This window comes from Meriones unguiculatus, chromosome 7 (genome assembly GCF_030254825.1).
Source record: "Meriones unguiculatus strain TT.TT164.6M chromosome 7, Bangor_MerUng_6.1, whole genome shotgun sequence".
NCBI classification, from domain to species: Eukaryota; Metazoa; Chordata; class Mammalia; order Rodentia; family Muridae; genus Meriones; species Meriones unguiculatus.
This window is the reverse complement of record NC_083355.1, coordinates 34275107-34301503: the sequence shown is the minus strand read 5'-3', so window position 1 is coordinate 34301503 and position 26397 is coordinate 34275107. Positions and strand designations below refer to the sequence as shown.

At 37.9% G+C, this 26397-nt stretch overlaps 1 protein-coding gene across 1 annotated transcript in view; it reads right to left on the bottom strand.

Annotated features, from left to right (window-relative positions):
• Positions 1 to 26397, bottom strand: part of Med13 (mediator complex subunit 13) — a 94124-nt gene that overhangs the window by 18236 nt on the left and 49491 nt on the right. Inside the window, exons 12-21 of the mRNA XM_021645849.2 lie at positions 23416 to 23537; positions 21637 to 21727; positions 21297 to 21511; positions 20834 to 21030; positions 18182 to 19098; positions 8163 to 8324; positions 5267 to 5490; positions 3869 to 4058; positions 2107 to 2563; positions 596 to 815 (exon numbers count right to left, since the gene is read on the bottom strand). Of these exons, the coding sequence (XP_021501524.1) occupies positions 596 to 815; positions 2107 to 2563; positions 3869 to 4058; positions 5267 to 5490; positions 8163 to 8324; positions 18182 to 19098; positions 20834 to 21030; positions 21297 to 21511; positions 21637 to 21727; positions 23416 to 23537 (2795 nt within the window). The remainder of the gene's footprint in view (positions 1 to 595; positions 816 to 2106; positions 2564 to 3868; positions 4059 to 5266; positions 5491 to 8162; positions 8325 to 18181; positions 19099 to 20833; positions 21031 to 21296; positions 21512 to 21636; positions 21728 to 23415; positions 23538 to 26397) is intronic.

The following is a 26397-nucleotide window of genomic DNA, read 5'->3' as shown; positions in this document are numbered from 1 at the left end:
TATAACTGTACTTACAAAGTAACAGAGGAGAACACAATACTCAATATAATTGGTGGACTAACAAAAAGAAAAACAAAACAAAACAACAAAAAACAATGTCTTATTATATAGCCCAGACTAGCTTTGAACTACTTACTGATGCTGGCCTCAAACTTGTGATCCTCCTGCCTCAGATTCCTGGGATTACAAACACACACCACTATATACAGCCAACATAAATCTTTTTATTTCCCATGACTGCAGAATGACAACAAAGTTTTTAAAAAGATTTATGTATATGTATCTGTCTGTTTCTCTGTGTGTATACCATGTGTATGACAGTACCCACGGAACAGACCCCCTGTTGCTAGTATTGCAGACAACTGTGAGCCAACAGACGTTGGTGGAGGGAACTAACGTTGGGTCCTCCGGAAGAGCAGCAAGCACTTAACTGATGAGCCATCTCATCAGGCCCCATAAGAATAAGTTTATCTTTTATAAACTCTCTTAAAATTTCTATTATAATACTTAAATAAAACGGATACCACCTGTCTTTTAACAAAATTATTTTGAATACAAAAAAGTACCTCTGAAATTCTGAAACATCAGACCTTACCTGTACAGAAACAGTACTCTTGATATGAGAAGGAAGAGTCTGGACCATTTCCAGGAAGCATCGAAGTAGCCCCAAAGTCCATATAGTAGAAGAGTTAGTGCTCTCATCTTTATTTTCATATGTAAAAGGATCAATTATATAAACAACAATTGCGGGTGGGTAGGTAATTGCATGTGAATCACCATCTGTGGGAATCCCCACTTTATCGCGATCCATTGTGCTAAAAATTGAGGTAGAAATACAACAAAGTTACATCTTCCCAGCACAGCACCAAAGTAAATTCTTACATCCCTCTCTTACTGGTTGGTGCAAGGCATCAGGAAACCTTTCTGAGAGTTGGGATACTTCTTTCCCTCTGAAGAGAAACACAGCTCTTCACATACCATCTCACATTTCACACCACACAAAACCCCTTCAAGTAAGAGGTTTGTGCTTTTAAAATTAAGAATAGACTTCATAAACAGCTTAACAGTAAGAGACTAAAGGTGTCTGACAGGCATCTCAGTAACTGGCCCTCCTCACGAACCTACCTCAAAATAGAGCTAGTCCAGAAAGAAGCCAGGGCTATTTATTTGATGTTCTTGGTGGATTTTCAGACTGGACATATTGACTTCAAATGGTTAGTGGCAACTAAGCATCCTACTTTGATAGGTAATTTTAATTTACTTTAACTTTCAGATCTATGTAGCTTTTAAGACAGGCTCACCAATACAGGCAAACAGTTTATGCTTTACCCATCTATATGCCATTGGAAACAACTGCATTCTACGTAGCTGAACAATAACTAGGTTCACACTAACTGAACCCCTAGAATAAAGGAATTTTCCCAGTACTTTCATTGTAAGTCAATGAGATCTGTTACCATTAAAGCATTTACCCTGCAATATGTCCTATTTCCATACTATAGATATGGATACATGTTCATAGAAGTTACACCTTCCCCTTAATCACAAAGTGAGTAAAAGACAACTGAAATTCAAAATTGCTCAGAAAGTCTCCAAACCAAGACGAAGGTACAGCACACTGGAAGATTGCTCTCCCTAGCCTGTGCAAGGCCCAGGGTGAGTGTCCCGCACACGCATGGCACAAGCACACACACAGAGGAAGGCTCCAAAGTGAGTTCTCAAGAATAATGTCGTGTGCCTAGACAGTTACATTTACTTTTGCCACAGGACAGGCTAGTCATAGGGCTATCTGGAGTTGAAGGAGTTTTTAAGATCTTAGCACCAACCCTGTGATTTATAATAAAGACTTTTAAAAGAATCTTAATTATAATTTTATACATAAAATACTTAACATGATGAAACTAAATTCCAAGATAAGATCAAGTAATTTACTCATTCCAACTGTCTTACTTAGATAAAACGAGACCGTGACTTCTGCATTTCCACATCCTTAAATTTGTTTTTATTTATTCATTCATTGTACACAAGGCCTCAAGCAGGCTAAGCACATATACTACTTACTACTCAACTATCTCACAAGCCCAAGTATCAGTATTTTAAAGGTACCTTTCAGACACGTCAGGATGCGGCTGAGTGGGAAGTGAGGCCGATTCCCCTGATGCTCCTGCTGCCTGCAGAGAGGATGGCTGCTGTCCTCCTAGCTGGCCACTCTGAACTGTACTTGCTTGTGCAGACATGGATCCTGTACCACTAGTGTTCATACTGCCAAAGGGTGGAAACGAAGGCAGTTTACTTGAGGACACGCCACTACTCATATTGGAAGATGATGAAGATGAAGTTGTGGTCAAAGTTGAATTAGCTGTGGCAACTGAAGTAGATATGGCAACCCCTGAAGTCACTGTCATAGTGCTACTTGCCGCAGATGCTAAGGTAGCAGATGGAGTATTAGCGTTTCCAGGATTTGTCATCTGAGGTGCAGTAAGCAAAGACTGATTTGTAGGGGAAACTAAATTTGGCTGGGAGAGCAGAGAGCTGTCCAACGGCTGAGAAGCAAGATATGGACCTAAAGAACAAAAACGGTATTTAATTCTTGATTTCACTGACTTACTTTTATCCAACTACAGAAATAACAATGTAGCTGATACTTTCATGGCAATTATCTTCCTTTAACTGCTTTACTAACAGTGCAGCATGAACTAGCTTTCTATTTTCTGTCAGAAACTAAAATAATAATAATAATAATAATAATAATAATAATAATAATAATTTAAAATGGAACTATAAAAGTAAATGCGTATTTTCATTCAAACTTTGAATAATCAGTATGAAATGTAAGAAAATTCTACTTCCTGGGCAAAATTAAATGTAAACAAAGGCTGACAAGATGGCTCAGCGATTAAGTTAAACCCCAGGAACCACATGGTGGAAAGAGAACTAACCTTGCAAGTAGTCCTCTCATTTCCACTGATTCACAGTGGCACATATCCCCACACAAGGAAAGTGCAATAAAAAATTAGAATACACCAACAAATGTGATAGCAGTACGTAGCAATTTTTCATCACCCACTGCAAGTATTGTTAAATCACAAGCTAAAGAAATACCTTCTAGATTGACCGCTAATAAAAATACAAAATGGAGGGATACTACCATGAGGCTCAATTTGCAGAAGTATCTAATTAGGTTCAGTAATTTGGTATTGTATCTCTTTGGATTAAGTGTAAAGGAAGTTCACTTTTAAATTAAATATATTTTTAAAGTATAACAAGGTTTTAAATAACAGTCATACTCTTAACTACAGTAAGACTTTTGATGTTTCAGAAGATTACTTAGAAATTATCTGCATTTAAATTATTAACAAACACAGATTTTTTTAAGTTTTTTTTTTTTTTTTTTTTTTTTTTAATTTTAAGACTATGTAGCTCTGGCTATACAGGAACTTATTCTGTAGATAGACCAGGCTAGCCTCAAACTCAGAGATCTGCCTGCTTCTGTCTCCAGAGTGCTGGGATTAAAGGAGTGTGCCACTACACCAGCTTCAAATCGTAGATCTTAACGTGTATAAAATATCACACTCCACAGAAGCATCAGCAAATATTTTGGAAGCAATAATGTCTACTTGATAGCATGCCCATCTATGGAGCTAGCAGATTTCTATGTGGACAGTCCAACAATACATATTAAACTTTGAAACCACAGCCTTTGCCACATCTACTCAGTTCTGATTTTGCAGGACAAAAGCAGGCAGAAACAGCGTGTTTAGAAAAATGGAGATGGCTACATGACACTAAGAGTTGATTTACAACAGTCAATGGTGAACCAACCCACACTGCTCAGATTGCTTTTGTAGAATGAATACAAATTTAATACCTAAATCATATCTGCAGACTTGTGCATACAACTTCAATTTAGAAAATGCTTCATTGTTACCATCAGCTGCCTGAGAAAACCATTCTGATACAAACTTTTCTGAAAGTTTCTTTGATGCAGTAGCTCCCACTTTCATGATCCCATCAGGCAACAGTCGAGAAATAGGTCTGTGTTGGCCCAATCGACAGGACTGCAAATATATATATATATATATGTATGAAAGGCAGAATCAGTGAATTTACTGTGCTGTTAGGATACAGATTATAAATCAAAGCACTTAAGCTATTTAAAACAAGTTTTATCACTTACACTTAACAACTGAGGTGAAATATCACAGGTAAATATAAGGACACTGGTTGGTGTCCTGTACAAATTTCGAGCTACTGCTTCTTTTGGGTGGGGGAGGGGGAGGAGCAGAGATCCAGGGTCTCAGGTAGTCCAGGCTGGCCTCAAACTTGCTATGTTGCTGAAGGATGACCATGAATTCCTGACCCTCCTGCCTCTACCTCCCAGTTGCTGGGATTACAAGCATATACCACCATTCCTAGTAATACATTTTTACCCTAAGACATGTTCTCAACTATGTAGTCCAGGCTGGCCTGGAGACTCTCCTGTCTCAGCTACCCAAATATGTACGAGTTACAGGCATGTACCACCACACCCACCATACATGAGGGTTACTTTAAATGAAGCACATCTGTGCCCTTGATATATACCTCCAATACTGTTTCTCACTGTGACCCATGGCACACATACCTAACAAAAACTATCAAAAATGCTGCAGAGTATAATTCATTAGTAAAGCAACTGCCTGGGGCTGGAGAGATGGCTCAGCTGTTAAGAGCACTAGCATCCAAAGGTCCTGAGTTCAATTCCCAGCAACCACATGGTGGCTCACAACCATCTGTAACGAAACCTGGTGTCCTCTTCTGACATGCAGGCAAATTAATGTATACATAATAAATAAATAAATAAATACATAAATAAATAAATAAACAGTCAACATGAGCATTCTTTATCAACCACTAGAATTTTCCAGTACATTTTAAGATGCAAAAAACTGTAGGAGCCAGAAGATGGGGAGGACAGTGGCTTTTGAATGTGGTATGTCCTCTGCAACAGTAAACGTTCCGGCCTGAGGAAGACTGCCATGGACAGGAGAGGGGCTCATGAGCTTCCATCACTAGCTGAAAATGTAAATTATAGGGCTGAAGAGATGGCTTGGAGGTTAAGAGCACCTACTGCTCTTCCAAAGGTCCTGAGTACAATTCCCAGCAACTACATGGTGGCTCCCAACTGTCTGGTGCCCTCTTCTGGTGCACAGGCACACATGCAGGCAGGACGCTGTGTAAATAATAATATCTTTGAAAAAGAAAACATAAATTTTAAAATACTTACCTCATATATTGCAGTAAGATCTCTAAAAAAGCTTTTGGCTCCATTTAACAAAGCTTCATTCTCTGGACAGAGTACAACATAGGCTATATCTCTTTGAGATCCATAAGGTTCCAGCATAAGTTTCTCCCAATAAGGGAGAGCAAATGGAGAAAGCACCAGAAAATCATAATCATAACCCAACAAAAACGTGGGAATTGGCAGTGGTTCTGGAGATTCATCAGTTCCTGAGTAATACAGAAAGCAATCAGAAAAAAGCCAATTCATGTCATGTTCTTTATATCCAATGTTAAAAAGTAAATTATAAGGGAAACATTAAAGACAGAAACACAGAAAGCTAGCAATAACATATTTTCAGAATTAAAAATATCCTTAAGTGGTCATTTTAAAATATTCACTGCTACTTTGTTTGAGCCTGGATTTTTGTTCTGCAGCCCAGTCTGATCTTAAACTTGTAGCAATCCTTCTTTCCTCAACCTGTTAAATGCTGGATTATAGGCATGAGTTACCACACCTGGCATGAACTGCCTTAATTTAAAAGTAAGCAAATTTATAATTAATATGATGAATAGTTAATCTATTAACCATAAAAAGGACTATGAGAAAAATCAGACACATCGTACAACATTGTACAGAAATCAACAATACTCTATTTTATTATTTAAAACTGGATTAAAAGGGTAATCTCTAGTTAAATGTTCTTAGCACAGTATATTCTTAGACAAGAAAACTGCAAATTAACTCATTTAAAAATGAGTCAAGCACATGCACAGACAAAGCATGAGAGTGCCTCTTAGATATGGGACTTCAAATGAGCACTAGAGAGCAACTGCAGCAATGCACTGTAGACACTGCCTCTATTAACTGCTTCTTACCAGCACCAGATTGGCAGACACTGTTACTAAACTCACTTTAAAAACAAGAAACAGGAAGGGCAAAGTAAACAACTCGTCCAGCATCATAAAAGAAGTCACTACAGGAATCTAACCAAGGAAACCCACCTTCAGCCTCTCAAGCTATGGTGAAATAAATGTGCTTTCATTCAACTACAGGACAATCTACTGGCAAGTCTGAGATAGTAGATAGTTCTCTGATGGAGTTCAAGTTGATAATGCTGAGTAAAATTCAGCAATACAGGTTTTAAACCACATATGTTAAAGCTAAGCACAAACAAATCACTGAAAATAGTTGGAACGATAATGATGGAAACAGTTTATGACTACAAATAGTATATTTGTATAATACATATATAAAATACCTACACAAATTACATACATAAGAATGATAGGATGTAGACAACCATTTAAAAAGGAAAGGAAGCTGGCTATGAATGTGTTAACAGAAATAATCTCCAAAATCAGATGCAGAAATAATCTCTGTTCTGTGTTGTAGTAAATTAATTTAAAAAAAAAAGTGTTCGGCTATATAATGCTGATTATTAGCCCTAAGATTATCATGGTGTTATTACCTAACCCGCTATCATAAATAATAAGACACAGACACCTAGTAGATTTTATAATTGCCTTATTTACCTTGGGCCAGGCAGATACTCCTACCAAGGCTGTCTGAATCACCTCACCATCCATCTCCCAGCTGCCATCCAATGCCATCCTCTTAAACTGCCTATCTTCCATCCATAATCTTATAAATACTTGCTTTTATTCTTCATCTGGGCCTTTTCACACCATTATTGGAGTCCTTCCTCCTGGCCTCACGTTTTCTTCTCCACCTAACCCATCGTGGCATCCTTCTTCTTCTCTTCCCATCCATCTGTCTTCCTGTGATCGTCTCTGCCCTCTCCAAGCCCAGAAGCCTTAGTCACGTCTACCTCGTTCTGTCCTTCCCAGGCATAGGCTATTTAACCAAGCCATCAGATGTGTCTTAGGCAGGTTTACAAAACAAAGATAGGTGTAACCAGATCTTAAGGGCCAGTAACACACATCAGACCTAAACTGAACTTTTCATGGAGGATCAATTCATATAACATTTAAATCGTTCAGCCATTAAAACAGAAAAACACAAGGAGGATACTACTGTATACAGAGCACTCTGAAACCACACACAGAAATTTTAAACTATTACTCCAGAGCTGGGGTATGGTTAGGTACTTGCCCAGCATCTGTAGAGCTCTGGGTTCGATCCCCAACACTATACAAAACACAACAGGATAGCACCCAAATATACTTCATAAGTGCTATTTCAGAAACAATCAATATTTCAAATATCTGAATAGTCTTCTCTATTACAGGTGACCACAAATCAACTATACACCTACTCAAAGTATTTATTCACTACTTTTGTCATAACTGCAAATTTCTATTTTTGTCCAAAATTTTTATGAGAAAACAAATCTTAGTTTTTAAAACTCAAAAGTACTGCTGGACATGGTGGCGCACGCCTTTAATCCCAGCACTTGGGAGGCAGAGGCAGGTGGATCTCTGTGACTTCAAGGCCAGCCTGGTCTATAAAGTGAGTCCACGCCAGCCAGCCAGGGCTCTATTACACAGAGAAATCCTGTCTTTAAAAAAAAAAAAAAAAAAAAAAAAAAAAAAGCATCTACTATTTGACCACAATCTCTCCATCTCATTCAATTTAGAACTGAAGTCATTTGGAGATTTACAAAAATCATGTTAGAAGCATGACCCTTCCTTCATATAAAATTATACCGGATGCCAAACAAGGCGTACAAACATAGTGCACCTCCTCACCCTGACCCGAGAAGAACCCAGAAAAACGAAATGCTACAAATGTACCAAGGTGGGTTAGAACGGGAACTGACCACAGTGTCCTTAAAATGTTTAACACAAAAATATTTATGAACTAATATGCTTATTCTTGTTGGGCACATATCTGAGAACAGATATAAATCAGTCATTATCTGTCACAACAGACAACTTACCATAAGAGCCTCGGCCAGCCATTTTATGAAATTGTTGCCAAGTGAGAGGACCCTGAACTCCCCAAGGCCTCACTGTTCTCTTTTTCTGAATAGCATCTTGAAGGACTGGCTGAAGAGAGAGGAGCATTCGAAGTATATCCTGTGAACACTGCACACTCAGGTCTACAATCATTTAAAAAAAAAGAAAGGTGAGTAGCAACTGCTTTGTGGCGACAAAAAAACTTAAAGAGAGTAAAAAAAAAAATACATCTTTTCATTATAGAGAACATTAAACATCTGCCTACACAGAAAACTATATAAAACCTTTCAAAAGTCAGGTGTGGTAGTACATAGCTGTAATCCCTGAATTCAGAAGGCTGAAACAGGAAGTGTAAGGCTAGCCTCAGCAAGTTAACAAAATTGTCTCAAAAAACAGTAAGGAAGGAAGAAAAGAAGAGAGGGAGGGAGGGAGGAAAGGAAGACATCAAGGTATCTCCCTGTAGTTAAGGATGAGCCTTAGTAGTGGCACATTCACAGCATGCATAAAGTGCCAAGTTAAACATCTAGCACACAAAATTCTTCCAAACAGCCAAAAACCATGAAAAGTAAGTCATCTTCATGAATATTTATTATCAATCAATTTGTATTTAATTTATTTTGGTAGTTCCTTATAGGTATTTTTATTAGAAAGATGCTGCTTTCACTGAAATGAGTTACAGATCATGTCTTTTTATTCTACCACTATAGTAAAATGACAATAGTATAGCTAGGTAAGACTAGCTATAATGATCAATTAATTTCAAAAATATAGACTATATCAACTACACAATATAGGGCTGAGATGTAACGCTAGTCCACCAAGACTGCCTAGCAGAACAGCATTGGTTTCAATCTGCAGCAAAGCAAAGGTACAGCAATTCTGAAATACAGAACATGTAACAGATAAAGCCTCTTCAAACTTATTAAAAAAAAAAAAACTATTATACTCAGTTATTTTATAATCTTTGGTATAACAGATTATCAAACTGTTTATAATGCATTTTTTTACCAAATATAAGAATAAGAACAACGCAGTCCATAAATGTTGAATGATTGGAGGAAATTACCACTAAATGACACTGATATTATTACGCTGGCCACTAGTTTTGTCTGACCATACTACTACATTGAATCATTCCGCTTTAATTATTACCACTATGTATCTTATCATAGGTAGCTTTAATTTTCTGTAACTTAAGTAATTTAAATCCAAATATAATGCTTAATAACAATTTTGAGCCAAGCATGGTGGCATATAGCAGTAATTCCAGCACTGAGGAAGCTAAGGAAAGAGGACTGATCCAAATACCAAATCAGCCTGAGCAATACAATGAAGACCCTGTCTCAAAACAAAAGCAGTATATATAACATTATATACATAGCAATACTATTTACTCATACTAAATGTTAACAGCCATCTGATATGGAATACTGACTTATGTAATAGTGTGGGGGTTGAAGAGGATCTCAGTGTAAGAGCACATGCTGTTCTTACAGAAGACCCAAGTTCAAGCCCCAGCACCCATATCAGGCAGCTTATAAGCACTAGTTCCAAAGGATCTATTATCTCTGGTCCCTGCAGGAGCCAGCACCCCTACGCACATACACACAGGCACACACACGTATATACACAGAATTAAAAATACATCTTAAAACACTAAAACCAAAGCTAGAACATGTCTTACTATTAAAAAATAGTAAATGAAAAACATTATAAATATTTATATGTGAATAACAGCCTAGATCTATGAGTTCCAGAGCCAGTTCCAAGACTGCCAGAGCTAACGAACAAACTTTGTCTGAAAAAAACCAAACAAACAAACAAACTGGTGGAACGACTTAGCAAGTGAAAATCCTGAGCTTGATCCCCAGAACCCACCATGGACAGAGAGAACTGAGCTCCACAAGTGCACAGTGGCTTACACAGCCGCATGCTCAACATGCAGACACAGATTTAAACAAGGAAAATGACAGATCTGTTAAAACACAAATTCAACATTCAATCCTGAGCTCATCAAGACACAGGAATGTCCATTTCTAATTGAGAGAGTCTCAGAAACTCTCACTGCTTTCTATCCGTAATTAATTAACCTAGCTATATCAGGCTTAATATACTGATTCTTTTAAAAACTTAAAATCATTAAATATCTAATTCAAAAGAGACTGCAGATAAAAATTTAAGAGCTAAAACGAAAAGCCCTTACGAAAAAAATATTAAGATGTCGTGACCTTGGGCCAGATAGACTATTTAGATATAACACTAAAGAACAAGGAACATGAAAAAAAAAAGATTATTATTTAACACTCTTCAACTGGTATTAACAAGAAACTGAAGACAGGCTAGAAGGAAAGGGTGTTTGTCTCCATACCCAAGAACATGACTTTGACCCCCAGAGGCCATGCCACACACATACAGAGCACACATGCACGCATATAAAAAGTGAAAACAAAAGGTGAAAATTTGTTTTGTTTCATTTGTTTTGTTTTTGGCTTTTTGAGAGAGGGTTTTTCTGTGTAGCCCTGGCTGTCCTGGAACTTACTCTGTAAACCAGGTTATCCAAGAACTCAAGAGACCCACCTGCCTCTGCCTCCCAAGTGCTGGGATTAAAAGTGCAACCACCACTGCCTTGCTGTGAAGATATTTTCAAACCATATAGCAATAAGGGATTTTCAGCCACAGCTCATGAAGAACTCTTGTAAAATAAATAATAAAAAGGCAAAAATGAAATAAAAAATTTTAAAAACGAAAAAGACCAAATTTTAAAAACAGGTAAAGCTGAAGAATCACAAATTTGAGGCCAGCTGGGGCTGCAGGATGAGATACTTCTTCACACTCAGCCCTTCATTCCCAATTCCCCAAAAAGCAAGACCTTAAAAAGCATTTCTCCAAAGATATGCAAATGGGTCTTATTTATGAAAAGACACTGACCATCATTCATTGTTAGGGGAATTCAAAGCCAAACCGCAAGGCACCACTTCATAACCACAAGGATGCCTTCAATGAAAAATGGACTGGAGAAAGTAGAACCATCTAATGTTAGAATGGAAAACAGTACAGATGTTTTGAAAAATATTACTAACATGACCCTGGCAATCTAAGTATAATGAGAACATAATACATCATATGTCCACAAATGTCCACAGAAGCATTATTTGTGTAGCCAAAAAATGCACACAAATACCAAATATCAAACTTGTAGATTTTTAAAAAGGTATACCACTATATTACAATGGACAAGTTTAAGTACTAATATGTGCTTTAAGAACTCTGAACGCAATCTGAGTGGAAAGGAAAAAATCTCAGTGGCTGGAGAGATGGCTCAGAGATTAAGGCCAGTGGCTGCTCCTCCAGAGGACCCGTTTTCAATTCCCTGCACCCATGTGGCAGCTCACAACTGTCTGTACTGTAACTCCAGTTCCAGAGGACCCAACACCCTCATACAGACATATATGAGGGCAAAACATCAACGACATAAAATAAAAATAAAGTAAAACATAGTTTTAAAAAAAGTCAGAAAAAAACCTCAAGTTTCTGAAGAAAGAAATTGAAGAAGATATCAGAAGATGGAAAGATCTCCCGTGCTCATGGATTGGTAGGATTAACATAGTGAAAATGGCCATACTGCCAAAAAGAATCTACAGATTCAACACAATTCCCATCAAAATACCAACACAATTCTTCACAGACCTTGAAAGAAAAATTCTCAACTTCATATGGAGAAACAAAAAACATAGAATTTCTGAAACAATACTGTATAACAACAGATCATCTGGAGGTATCTCCATCCCTGATCTCAAGCTGTACTACAGAGCAATAGTAATAAAAACTGCATGGTATTGACATAGAAACAGAATGGTGGATCAATGGAACTGAATAGAAGACCCAGAAATAAAACCACAAACCTATGGAAACTTGATTTTTGACAAAGAAGCCAAAACCATTCAATGGAAAAAAGACAGCATCTTCAGCAAATGGTGCTGGTCCAACTGGATGTCTATATGCAGAAAAATGAAAATAGATCCATATGTATCACCCTGCACAAAACTAAAGTTCAAGTGGATCAAAGACCTCAACATAAAACCAGACACATTAAATCAGTTAGAAGAAAAAGTGGGGAAGACCCTAGAACTAATCGGCACAGGTCTCGAGACCACTTCCTGAACAGAACACCAACAGCACAGGCTCTAAGATCAACAATAAATAAATGGGACCTCATGAAACTGAAAAGCCTCTGTAAAGCAAAAGACACTGTCATCAAAACAGAACGACAGCCTACAGACTGGGAAAGGCTCTTCACCAACCCTACATCGGACAGAGGGCTACTATCCAGTATATATAAAGAACTCAAGAAGTTAAAAAGCAACAAATCAAGTAATCCAATAAAAAAATGGGGTACGGAGCTAAACACAGAACTCTCTGTAGAGGATTGTAGAATGGCAGAAAAAGTACTTAAAGAAATGCTCAACGTCCTTAGCCATCAGGGAGATGCAAATCAAAACGACCCTGAGATTTCACCTTACACCCATCAGAATGGCTAAGATCAAAAACCTCAAGTGACAACACATGCTGGAGAAAGGGGAACCCTCCTCAATTACTGGTGGGAATGCAAACTTGTACAAACTTGTACAACCACTTTGGAAAGTCTGGTGCTTTCTCAGACAATTAGGAAGAGTGCTTCCTCAAGATTCAACTATACCACTCCTAGACATATATCCAAAAGATGCTCAAGTACACAACAAGGACATTTGCTCAACCATGTTTGTAGCAGCTTTATTCGTAATAGCCAGAACCGGGAAACAACCTAGATGTCCCTCAATGGAGGAATGGCTACAGAAATTGTGGTACTTTTACACAATGGAATACTACTCAGCAATTAAAAACGAGGAAATCATGAAATTGCAGGCAAATGGTGGGACCTAGAAATGATCATCCTGAGTGAGGTATCCCAAAAGCAGAAAGACACACATGGTATATACTCACTTATATAGACCTATAAGATAGGATAAACATACTGAAATCTATACACCTAAAGAAGATAAACAAGAAAGAGGACCCGGGGTAAGATGATCAATCCTCACTTAGAAAGACAAATAAATGGGATGGACATTGGATGTAGGAGAAAAACAAGTAACAGGACAGAAGCCTACCGCAGAGGGCCCCTGAAAGACTCTACCTGGCAGTGTATCAAAGCAGATATTAAGACTCATAACCAAACCTTCGGCAGAGTGCAGGGAATCATATGAAATAAGAGGGAGTTAATATGACGTGGAGAGGATAGAACAGGGGTCTTTTATGAGACTGTTTCTCCAACTAAGGACCATGTATGGAAATAACCTAGAATCCTTGCTCAGATATACCCCATGGTAGCTCAGTATACAAGTGAGTGCCCTAGTAAGCGGAACAGGAACTATTTCTGACATGAACTCAATGGCTGGTTCTTCTACACCCCCCGCCCCCCGAGGGAGGAACAGCCTTGCTAGGCCAAAGAAGAGGACATTGCAGCCAGTCCTGAAGAGACCTGATAAGCTAGGGTCAGATGGAAGGGGAGGAGGTCCTCCCCTATCAGTGGACTTGGAAAGGGGCAGGGAGGAGATGAGGGAGGGATGGTGGGATTGGGAGGGAATGAGGGATGGGGCTACGGCTGGGATACAAAGTAAATAAACTGTGATTAATATAAAAAAATAAAAATTATTATAAAAAAAGTCACAGAAGACCAAATATTGTACTGTTCTGTTTATATATAATACTCCAAACTACACATCTATACAGACAGAACCCTAACTAGGATAAGAAGGGACAGACAGAAATAGCAAATAACTACTAATGAGTATGGGTTATTATTTTTGGAGTGATACAAATGTTCCAAAACTGTACTGATGGTTACAACTGTAAATACTAATTTTTTTATTGTATATTTTACATAGGCGAATGATATGGTATGTTTATAAAAGTTTTTCTTAAGTGTTCAGGAGGTGCTGTGATAGTGACAATGACAAAACTTAGAGAAATTTTTACCTATTGTCCTAATTCTTAAAAGCTCTCAAAATTGTCTCTATCTTGAACGAAACAAAAGTTGCCACTGAGACATACAAACTGTATCTTGTAGATTTTCTTTCCTTTTTTGCAGTAGTAACTATTAAACCCAGGAAAACATATATGTCAGTCAGTTGTTCTGTCACAGAGCCACAGTCTCAACCTACTTCACAGGCTTTAAAAATTAATTTGAGCAAATATTTATTATTCACTCTTCCCAGTGTTGGAAACATGGATACCCTTACACAGAACTTGCACAGGCTGTACTTTAAGGGATAAAAGACCAATCAATAAACTGTACTGTATAAGAAAGAAGTAAGCAAATACTATGGAAAATGCAGAACACAACATCTAACAAGAGTTAAAAGAGACAAAAAAAAAAAAAAAAAGCCCAAGCAAGTGTAAAGGAGAAAGGTATCCAAATCAGAAGGCACAGTGTCCAAGCCCTAATGCATAGGTCCTAATTCTGTTGCTCTATGTTAGTAATGTTGTACTTTAATCACAGTATAAATACACACCAGGTAAAACTCAGTATTATCTGGCAAACAGGCGTCTCAATAAACTAATACTAAAGAGCACCAATGAAGCTACTGCCGCCAGTGAAGTTAATAACATTGGAGATCCTATGTATCAGGCACTCATTGACTTTGCCTTTATTTTATCTGGCTCTTCTGTGAAGTATGGTGAATTCGATGAACAAATTAGATAAATCACAATATTGTCATGAATAATATAATAAGCCCATGTGTGGTCTTCTTGCTTTGTTTCACAAATTTCTTTTAATATCACGATGAAAATAATTATAAGTTATGATCTCACTGTCAAAGAACTATTTTTGTTTTGTTTTGTTGAAATATAATCTCACTATATAGTACTGGCTATCAGTGATTCAGCTGTCTCTGCCTCTTGAATCCTGGGATTAAAGGTGTGTACCACCACTGCCCAACCTGGCCAAGAAGTATCAAACTTCCTCAAACAGTCCTATTATATGGGCCTCTTCCTGTTCTAGCCTCTGTACATTTTCATAAACGTGCAAATCTCAAGAACTAACCAGTACCCTATGTTTACATGAATGAACTCATTAATGCTGTGCAAGTCAAATACTAGCTTTATTTCTTTCGTACAAAGTGAGTTGAGGATATAATTCAGTCATAACTATATAGGCTATCTACCTAGCATACACGAGTTCCTGGGTTCAATCCCCTCATACAGACACACTATAAAGAAAAATAATACATGACTTTTTCAAAGATACCGTTAGTAGTGAGTGGCAGAACTGATTTTTATCTCCAGAGTCTGATTTAGAAGGCCATGGGAGAATGCAGAAATGTGCATTTCTAACTAAGTGATGATGTCTGAAGCTGCTAGCATGGGAAATTAAGACATTTGTATCAAATGACACTGTCACTGTCTCCCATTGCTCTCATCCAAAACCATAAAAACAACCACTAAGAATTCTCACTTTCCATCTTCTTGTCCTAAGAAGTAACTACATAAATGTCCATATATACCTCTACTTCGAATGGAGTCTATTATTCACTTATTCTATGACTTTGCTCCTTCAATGAATGGTACCTTTTGTTCTGCGATAATTCATGCCAGGGAAGAAGGTTGGACTGGAGAAAGGGTGTGACATTCCAGTTAGGTGGAAAAAAAATGAATTCTAGAGGTCTACATAGTGACATGAGCACAGCTAGTAACTGTATTATGTATTTTAAAATTGCTAAAAGATTTTATATGCTACCATAAAAAAAAAAAAGGTAAGGTAATAGATAAGCCAATTAGCTTAGTTTCTTATTTCTATAATGTATTCATAATGCAAAATACCACACTGTACTCAAATATATGTGAAACTATTGTCAATTTAAAATTTTCATCTAGACAGAATCATTCCCCATGTGTGTATATACATATATATAATTATGTGTGTGTGTGTATATATATATATATATATAATTATATATTAACCCTAACATAAAACTTCTCTATATCAATATCCCCCCAATTTTAAATGTGTTTCTCATTTCCTCACACCCAGGGCTTGAACTACGTTGACGGGGTGACATCCAGTGGACTTGTCACACTGCACCTTTATGAAGACAACATTTATACCTACTATCACTCTCCTTCAAATATTCTCATAAATGAGCAACTGACTGCCTTGCTCTTTCTCTGGTTCCTTCCTGACCCTCTCTTCCCCAGAACTTGCCCTCCAGCTCTAGCCTTGTCAAAGAAAAGGGCCTCATATATCCCAGGGTGTCTCCTTGTCATGTAGTCAATGATCTTGAATTTCCGATTCCTTCCTCCACTTTCCCACTGCTGGTATTACAGATGGCTTTCCACATTACACCTGGCTCTCCATAATCTTTTATACTGATAACCCACATACAAAAGATGTTTCATTTCCAGACTCACCAGTTTTCGGAATTTAAAACTCCTTATCTCCAAATATATACTTGACCTCCTATTTTCTTCCTCTGTAGTTAATACCAACATTCACACAAACCATGTTTAATGCTTCATCTTCTGACATGGATCAGCACAATTCTGTAGGTCTACGTCTCAATCTAATCTGGAATCTACCATTATTATTTCTACTGATTTCCATCTTTTCCAAGCTGCCATCTTCACCGACTACTGTAACTGTCTTCTCCTAATTTTTCTGCTTCTACTATTATTTCCCATCCCTTCCTATCCCAGGATATTTCTTATGCAATAGACAATGATTTTTTTTCGTTAAGCTAAAAAGACTGTATGGTGTTACTTTCCTATTAAAAACCATTCCCAAGGCATTTAAAATAAATGCCAAAGGATGGCCTGAAACGCCACACAGAGAAGCTGGGAGAGGGCGCAGTGAACTACACTGTCTACTAACATTCTTCCTCCACTTAGCTACACTGCTCACTTTCCCACTTCAAGTAGGGTTTTCCATGAATGTTCCTTCCCCACTAACATCCATGACCGTATTTCTAAAACAGCAGGTAAGGTCTCTCCCTTGCAAATATGTTTTTCTGCCCTACTTTGTCTTCAAAGCACTTGTAACTGGTGTATAATGCGAGTGTGTATTTTCTGTTGTTGCTGTCTATTATCTGTCTCCTCCACTAAATCACAGGCTCAAAAAGACAAGGTATCCTAACCATCTGGTGCTCTGGAAATGGGAAACATGATCTGAAGAAGGGCAGGCCCACAAGGTTGATGGCTCCTGAGGGATGACACAGAAGGCTATCCTCTGACCTCCCCGTACACACACACAGAGACTGCTGTGATTGTTCAACAGTTAACATGAAACAGTACAGAGCCCAAACAAGGTGCGTAGTAAATAATGAGATAGCGCAGGCCTAGCTAGATAGCGGACTGCACAGACCTCAAAAGACAACTTAGGTGGCTGAAATAAAGCAATCATTCATTTTCTGCTGACTAACATGCAGCACGCCTTTTAGATTTTTATGTAAGTATACATTTACAGATGTATAGTAACATTTTTACTGCTGAAATTTAACTAACAGCTAAGAAGTCTCTTTACATTACTTTTTTCTTTTCCTAAGATAGGGTCTCTTAAGTAGTCTTGGCTATCCTGAAACTCTGTATGTAGATGAGGCTAGCCTCCTACTCACAGAGGCCTCCTGCTCCTCAACACGCACCCAATTGCTACTTATACCCACTTTGGGAAAAAGATCTTGGTCTACTGCTCCAAAAGGTGAAAATAAATTAGTGCATTGATCTTGTAGCAGTAATAACTCCTTAGGCACCTTTTCAGGTTCCTTTAAGCCTGTATTAACATCTGCATGCCTCTGCTGAGAATAAAGGCATAAGCCACAACACTCAGCATGTACCTGTCTTTAAATGGGGGCTAAGGCCACACTTGAGCATCCCCATCCAGGCTAATTGCTTCTGATACTTTTACATGCAGGAACAAAGAAGCCAGGGTCAAATTCCTAAAAAAGAACTATTCCATTCAAAAACTTACCATTTTGCTTGGCCCATGGGTGTAAGCATGAGCTCCTGACAAGTGCTTCATCAACCTTTCCTCCTGACATGTTATCCATAAACTGACGGCCATGTTCTAATGCGAGACAGCAGTCACTACAACAGTCCCGCTCCTCAACACGCACCCAATTGCTACTTATACCCACTTTGGGAAAAGGATCTTGGTCTGCTGCTCCAAAGGGTGAAAATAAATTAGTGCATTGATCTTGTAGCAGTAATATCAACTCTTCAGGCACCTTTTCCGATTCCTTTAGGCCTCCATTAACATTATCTGCAGAGGAAGCCCTGAGAGCTTCAAAACGTTTTTCTGCTTCTTTGCCACAGTCTGTGTTACGTCCTATGATATCAAGTTCATCTTCAAGAAATAATCCTGAATTATTTCCAAATTTTCGGTTCATGACAGCACTGAAGCCACAGGTACATCGATACTGTGCTTCCTGCGTTGGATCTGGAATGTAAACTCCAACATCGGCACCCTTGATATTCATGTTGCAAACACAAATACAGCAACTGTCAAAATTACAGTCTTTAAACAGATTCATTACGGATTCTGAAAGGATGAGGTTTACATAAAGACTGTGCGCTTCAGGGATGGAAGGGACAGTTGCAGGCTCAACAGAATTGAGGGGTCTGCATGTAGATGGGGTGGAAGCTGGTGAATACAAGTCTGAATTCTCATACTTGACTGAGCCTTGAGCACTAGCAGGTCCACCAGCTCCACGAGGAGTCCTAGGAGTCCTTGGAGTCCTTGGAGTTGGAAACCTAGGGGTGGATGGAGAAGGAAGAATTCCCCCGCCACCATTACTAGGAGGTGCGCTGCTCGGAGGCATCCCAAAAGAAGTATGAGTTTGAGGTGTGTAGGCAGGGCCATAATCTTGATCAATATTACTTCCATCGCTGTTGTCACCAGGGTAAAAAGGAGAAACACATACATAAAGGAACATATTAGTAATGTGAAATAAAAATAAAGATCCTCCAAATGCTTCTTAGCAACACTGAGAACTTCCATTTGGCAATCAGTACAAGATTAGAGATATAATTAAGACTTATTTCAGGTTTATTGTATCTGCTACAAAGATTCTTGTGGGCTAGCTAGAATCAAAATATAGTGATATACTAGATTCAAATTTATAAAATAAACAGAGCATGGTGGCACACACCTTATAATCCCAGCACTTGGGGAGCAGAGGCAGACAGATCTCCTGTGAGTTCGAGGCCAGCCTTGTCTAAAAACTGAGTCCAAGACAGCCAAGGCTACACAGAGAAACCCTTTCTCAAGAAACTAAGAAAAAAAAAATTACAAAATAAATCAGGAGCTAGAACTACGGCTTTCATGATTGAGACACTTGCTGCATTTCTGGGTGACCTAGGTTCAAAGGTTCAGTTCTAAGCACCCATGTCACGCAGCTCACAATGCCTATAACTCCAGGTTCCAGGGATCTGATGTACTCTGTGGGCTCCTGCACACGTCATATAAGGACACATATGTAAGTTGTGTAAGGACACACACAAGTCTTAAAAATTATAATTTATAAATAGAAAAACAAAATTATAAGTGAAATTTGTCTACAGTAACCCATATCTAGACAGCCATATTGACTATAAATTTCTTGTTTGTTGATTGTGGGTTTTTTGTTTTGTTTTGGTTTAGTTTTTTCGAGACAGGGTTTCTCTGTCCTTGGCTGTCCTGAACTCACTCTGTAGAGCAGGCTGGCCTCAAACTCACAGAGCTCCGCCTGCCTCTGCCTCCCCAGTGCTGCGGTTACAGGCGTGCACCACACCACCTGGCCCACTATAAATTTCTAATGCTACAAATATCCATATTTTATTGGCTCTAATTGCTACTGACTGTAAAAAAGAAATTTTGACTTTTGAGGGGTTTATGTGTAAAAAATGGGAGTAGTAATTTTAAGACACAACTGGTAATAAAATGCAAAACTGTACTATAATGTAAAGTAAATGTAAAATGGCAGTATGTAACTCAGACTTGTAGACTAAAAGAAAAAGGAACCTCTAAAGTAAAAAATGGTGTATGGTTTCAAATAGTTTACCCATCTCTACGATCACTGTAATCAACAAGAATAAATTTATTTAAATTTCTTTATCTGTCTACCCATTCATTCATTCGTTCGTTCATTTATTTACTTATTCATCCATTCATTCATTCACTTGGGATTTCTAGAACCAGTGGGTTTTTTTCCAGGAACTTCAAGAAAATACTAGGAACTTCAAGAAAAACAAAACCTGGACTGGTGAGATGGCTCAGTGGGTAAGAGTGCTTAATGTGCATGCATTATGACCTGAGTGCAAATTCCTAGCACCCATGTGAAAACGCTGGTCATGACTAAACAAGCTGTAATCCCAGGATTTGGAAGACAGGCAAAGACAGGCAGATTCCAAGGTGTTGCTGGTCAGTTAGCCTAGACAAAACAGCAGTTTTCAGGTTCTGTGAGAAACCATGTCTCAAGTGAGTAAAAGGGCAAGCAAAACTTTCCTCTGGCCTTCACATGTGGCTGATAGGCACTCATACCCTCCAATGCCACCCCACTAACACACACACACACACACACGCACACATATGCACACACACCTATACAGTCATTCAATATTATAATAACATCATCAATCATACCCTTCTTTGATGAATGGCATTGAAGGGCCTGAAGGAAGCAAGTCCAATTTTCCAACAGTCCAGCTCTGCCGGTAAATACACTCTTCTGGCAATTTGATAGGAGGCAGATAATGGCTTGGTAGAGTTTTTAAAGGTGCAAACATGGAACATCCTACTAGAACTTGACAATTTTCAGACTTATAGACATAAGAAAAATCCTATAATATAAAGAACACGTGCCTTATATTCCAGGGACAAAAACAAAGAAACAGAATCAAAGCGACTGTCTTCTTTATCCTGTTCTTTAAATGGTCAAAAGTATAAAGATTTTCTGTTCTACCCTTTAATTTGTTTCACAGTGTTCCCACAATTCAGTCCTCATATTTATTAGCCACAAAACTAAAATCAACTGTGAAAAGATTCTTGAACACAGCAATTAATCCTGTAAGAACAAACAGGAAGTTTGTTCTGGAAACATACTTACTTTAATTTCTGAAGGTTTGGGGCTACAGAAGCCCTCCTCAACCTCAATCCTGAACTGAGCTCCTAAACTAGAAGTGTTTCCTTCCAGGACAGTTGCTCCAGGTGCCGTGTCCATACTACCATATTCTTTGCTATTCATATTCATTGGAGAAAACCCCATGATGTGTTGTTCCAATGATGGTGGTGTGGGATACATCTTATGAAGATCTGCTGTGCCTACAGTTAATAAAACACACGTTTTAACATAAACTTTAAAAAGGCAAATCTGTATTTAAAGCAAAAGAAATTTTGTTGGGAATAAATTTTCAAATCAAGCTAGAGCTCAGGTCTGGGAAGCTTACTTATGCAAGACAACGGATCCAGGCTTCCTGTCTTTGATTCTTTGGAGCTGGCTTTATCATCTGATCCACTTGCTGATTTCTTAGATCCAGGCTATATGGGGGTAGGGAAGAGCACATGTTAATCTGAAAGCCAAAGCAGCGCCACAGTACTAATCACTCATGTGCAACTGAAAAGACACATACTGGCCGTCCAAAATGGTCTTCTCAATGTCTGGCAGACTAAATGCTATACTGGATAGTTTATAGGCAGATTCATCACTGACCATTACTTGGTAAGCCTCTCAATTAACAGAGAAAATGGCATCCTTAAGAAAATATGTAAACAGGGGCAGGGAGGAGATGAGAGAGGGAGGTGGGATCGGGGAGGAATGAGGGAGCGGGCTACAAGCTAGGATACAAAGTTAATAAACTGCAACTAATATTTAAAAAATAAATGAAATAAAAGTGAGAAAAAAAGAAAATATGTAAAAAAGCAAGAATAACCAATAACTTAAAACCAAATAAAAGAAATGTAAAATTAACACCGGAATTGTTTTTTAGCAAAAGATCCTCAAAGTATCTATCCCTTATTTACAAGATATTCAAGTTTCCTATAATAATGAATAATCAACTTCTCTTAATGCTTCTTTATATTTTCACCTTGTTTTAATAAGGTTATTCCTGTAAAAATGTTTTTACTGATAAAACTGAGCATGCTAGGAAAACTTACAAACAACAAAACCTCACTACCAGTGGTGTTTGTGGTTTGTGTTTGAAGATAGGTAGGGCCTCATGTAACCTAAGCTGTCTTCTCATTTTTATGTACACAAAGCTGAGTTTGAATTCATGACCCTCCTGCCGCCATGTGCCATAACATCCAGCTCTTACACTGAACACTTTGTGAGTAAAGCACATATATAGACAACTTTTTACCCCAGAGGAGCCACAGCTGATATCTGTGTGTTAGCAGGGAGAACACCTATACGGACCAAAATGTTCAAAGCCACTTCCCCAGTGCAGCGCCCTTGCACACACTACACTGGAGGGTACAGGGTTTCCATATAGCTGTATTTGCCATTAGTCGTACCTGCAATGCATTTCTACGTTGAAACATATGTGATAGATATCCTGGCAGGATATATGCTACATGACAACAAAGACCAAATGGGGCAGTCAATAACTATGCTACTTTTAAGTAATGGAAAAGGAATCCCTTTAGATGCTACAGCACCGAGTTCATTAACTGCTGGACAACTGACATCCTAGGAAATCCCATTTTAAAGCTTTTATCTTCAATGTTCTCTGAACACAGGTGTGAAAGATGAAGTAGTAGTTTTCTCCTTTACTGTTTTCAAGTGTATGTCTCATAGTAACAGGGGCAATGTCACACAATTTCAGAAGAACTGGCGTTCCTTACTAAATTGATAAGGTTTGTAAAGTTCTAATGTTAACTACTTAAAATTCTCTGATTCAATTCCAGAGTCACTTCTCAAATTACAGGCTCAGAGAACAGAAAAATCATTCTGGAGACTAAAACAACCAAACAAACAAACAAACAAAAAAATTACAAGGTAGGGCTCAATAAAACTTGATCATCTATCTTTCAAACATACAAAAGGAAAAAACCCACACCAAGAAAACCAGGTTAAGATGACTCCAACATGAAAGTAAAATTGTGTTTTATTATAAAATATTTCCTACTGTTCAGACATAAAGCATAGTACTCAAGTCACAAATCACTTCTAAAACTGGAGCTCACACGAAAGCTAATTTAATCCTAATTATTAATAGGATACTCACTGTTAATTCATCTTCATCAGAATTGAAGAGGTTATCAAGGTCAGTGTAAGAGACAGCCAGATCTGAGTCATATATCAAACTGGTTGATGGAGGACGGGCATGATTAGTAGGACGTGGAGCATCTACATATGACAATCAGAAAAAAATAAACCGAAAATTCAACTATTAGCCAAGCAGTATTCTACTCATCCAAAATAGATATAAAACCTAATATTTATCAAGACAACTGTGGAACACTAACTGTTCATAGTCTCTTATTTAAAATCTGAACCATCTTTCTTAGAAATAACATTGTAAATAAACAATAGCACTTTCCCGGAGGAAGCTCCAGAAGTTACATAACCTATACCGTAGTTAAGCTCTGTATACAATTCATAAAAATATAAATGCTATTAGAATGTTAGGATTAAATACACTTTCTTTTTGTGCATGCAGTGTGATGAGATTGAATAAATGTGCATTCACAGGTACATATATGCATAAGATGTGAAGACCAGAGCTTGATACTGGGTATCTGCCTAGCCTCTTCCTAATTTACACATTTCCATAAGGTCTCTCCTGTGTACCTCGAGCTCACTGACTGGATGAGTCAGCTTTCAGCTTTCTCTGGGAATTCCCTATCTCCTCTTCTCTTATGCTATGATTACAGGCAAGTCCCATCACACCCGCCAACATACATGTGGCTACTGAGGATCCCAACTCTGCTTCTTGAGCTTGCACAGCAAGCAACCTACAAGCCAAGCCATCTACCAGGCCTTATCTTTTCATTTGAAACAGATGGATTTAAGTAAATAAGGCTGCATGTAAGCATCTGAATAAAGATGCAACCAATGAATACCAAACTAATTATATATAATGAATAAATCTAGGTATCTGTTATAATATTTGCAGATAACAATATAGCATTATTATTTGTCTTGAAGCTTGATATCATGTTTTCTTCATTATTGTTATTTATTACGAGTATGATTGTTAGAGGTTGGGAAGAATGGAAGTGAGGAAACGGAAAGACAGGAGAGACCAATATAGAACTAGAGAAGAGGAATAGGTTCTAGTACTTACAGCACAGAAGAGTGATTAACTTCAAAATTAACTATTTTGGTGTATAGTCACACATTTTATTTAGAAACAAAACAAAACAAAACAAAAAAACTCCTAGGTAAGAGGAGCTTTACGACTCCTAATAAATTGAAATGCAAAATACTCTGATTTGGCTGGTACATATGGCATACATGTACTAAAACATACTGTACCACACACACATAATTACTACATGTTTATGTATTTAACAGCATAGACATCTTGACCATAAAACATGGGGTTACTTCTAGACCCTCTACTCTATTCTACTGGCTTTGAAGACCAGTACCATACTGTTATTATCTGTATACTATATTTTGAAGTTAGACAATCTAATAAACCAATTTTGGGGGAGGAGGGTTTCTCTGTGTGGCCCCAGCTGCCCTGGGACTCTCTGTAGACTACGCTGGCCTCAAATTCAAGAGATCCACATGCCTCTGCCTCCCAAGGGTGTGTGTCATCACCACCCGGCTAATAGAAGACTTTTTTATTGAGGAGAGGGGAAGTAAGAGTCTACACAGGACTAATCTCAAACTCACGAACTCCTTTGTCAACCTCCTGAATCTTGGGACTACAGGCATATAACATAAAACATGGCTCAACACCTTGATCTTTTCACTCAGTACCACACTGGCTACTCAAGTTTTTTTGAGCCCCAACGTGAATTCCAGGATACTTTATCTCTATGCAAAATGCCACTAGAATTTTGATAAGGACCTCTTCATCAAAGAATCTAAGATGTTACCCACCAATAGTTTGAGGCTCTAATCTACCTTATGAAAGACCACCTGCTCCTTCTTTACATGGATTTTTTTTCCTTATTCTCAAAATATTAAAATAAAACGTTGCCTTCAAAAACAGACTAAAAGATAAACTGTCTACTCAAATGTTTAATGAATATTGTACCAACAAAAGTTAATAGTATGCTTAATGCCTGTTAATTACTAAGAAAGCTGATCTTCCTGATATCACTACAAAAAAAGTACTTGAGGTAATACATATTAAATAGCTTGACTTAGCACTCTAAAGAGCCCACAAAAGGCAACAAACTATACACCATACATAAATATATATGTTTATCTATCAATTTAAAAAATTATATGTATCTTCACATAAGCCAGATACTTCCAAAAGACTCTTTTGAGTACTACAGCTCTATTGTCTGGAACTTTTAAATGCTAAACTTCTGAGCAGTGGTGGCACACACCTTTAATCCCAGGACTCAAGGGGCAGATCCCTGAGTTCAAGGCCAGCCTAGTCTACAGAGTGAGGACAGCCAGGGCTACATAGAGAAACCTTGTCTCAAAAAAGACAAACAAACAAACAAACAAACAAGCTAAACTAATAACATCGGAAAACAAATTCTCGGATGGGTATGGTGGCATATGATAGAATCCCAGGACTTAGGAGGTAGATGCACTAGAATAAGGGATTCAATGCAGCCTTCACCAAACAGGGTGTTAGAATCCAGCCTAGGCTGCATGAGATCATGTCACCAAAAAATTAAAAACAAAGCTAAACAAAGCAACAAAGAACATGTTCTCTTACACATGTGAACATGAGAAGAACCAAGTTTTTATAAGTTTACTTAATTTAAAGACTGAGTTCCTCAGGCCAGGTATGGTGGCACACACCTGTAATCCCAGTGATACTCAGGTGCTCAAGAGTCAGGGTCAAGAGCTCAGCTTGGACTACATGGAAAGAAACTGTCTTAAAATAAGCAAACACTAACTCCCTCCCCTAAAAAAAAAAAAAAAAAAAAAAAAACCTTAAGTTGAGTTTTCAGATCAGAAGAAGCATTAAACAATGATTTTATTTCATCTACACAGATTACACAGACCTATTTCTATCTGTAAAAAAGGGTAAAACATTTCAACAATTTACACTCAATCTTGCTTTGTT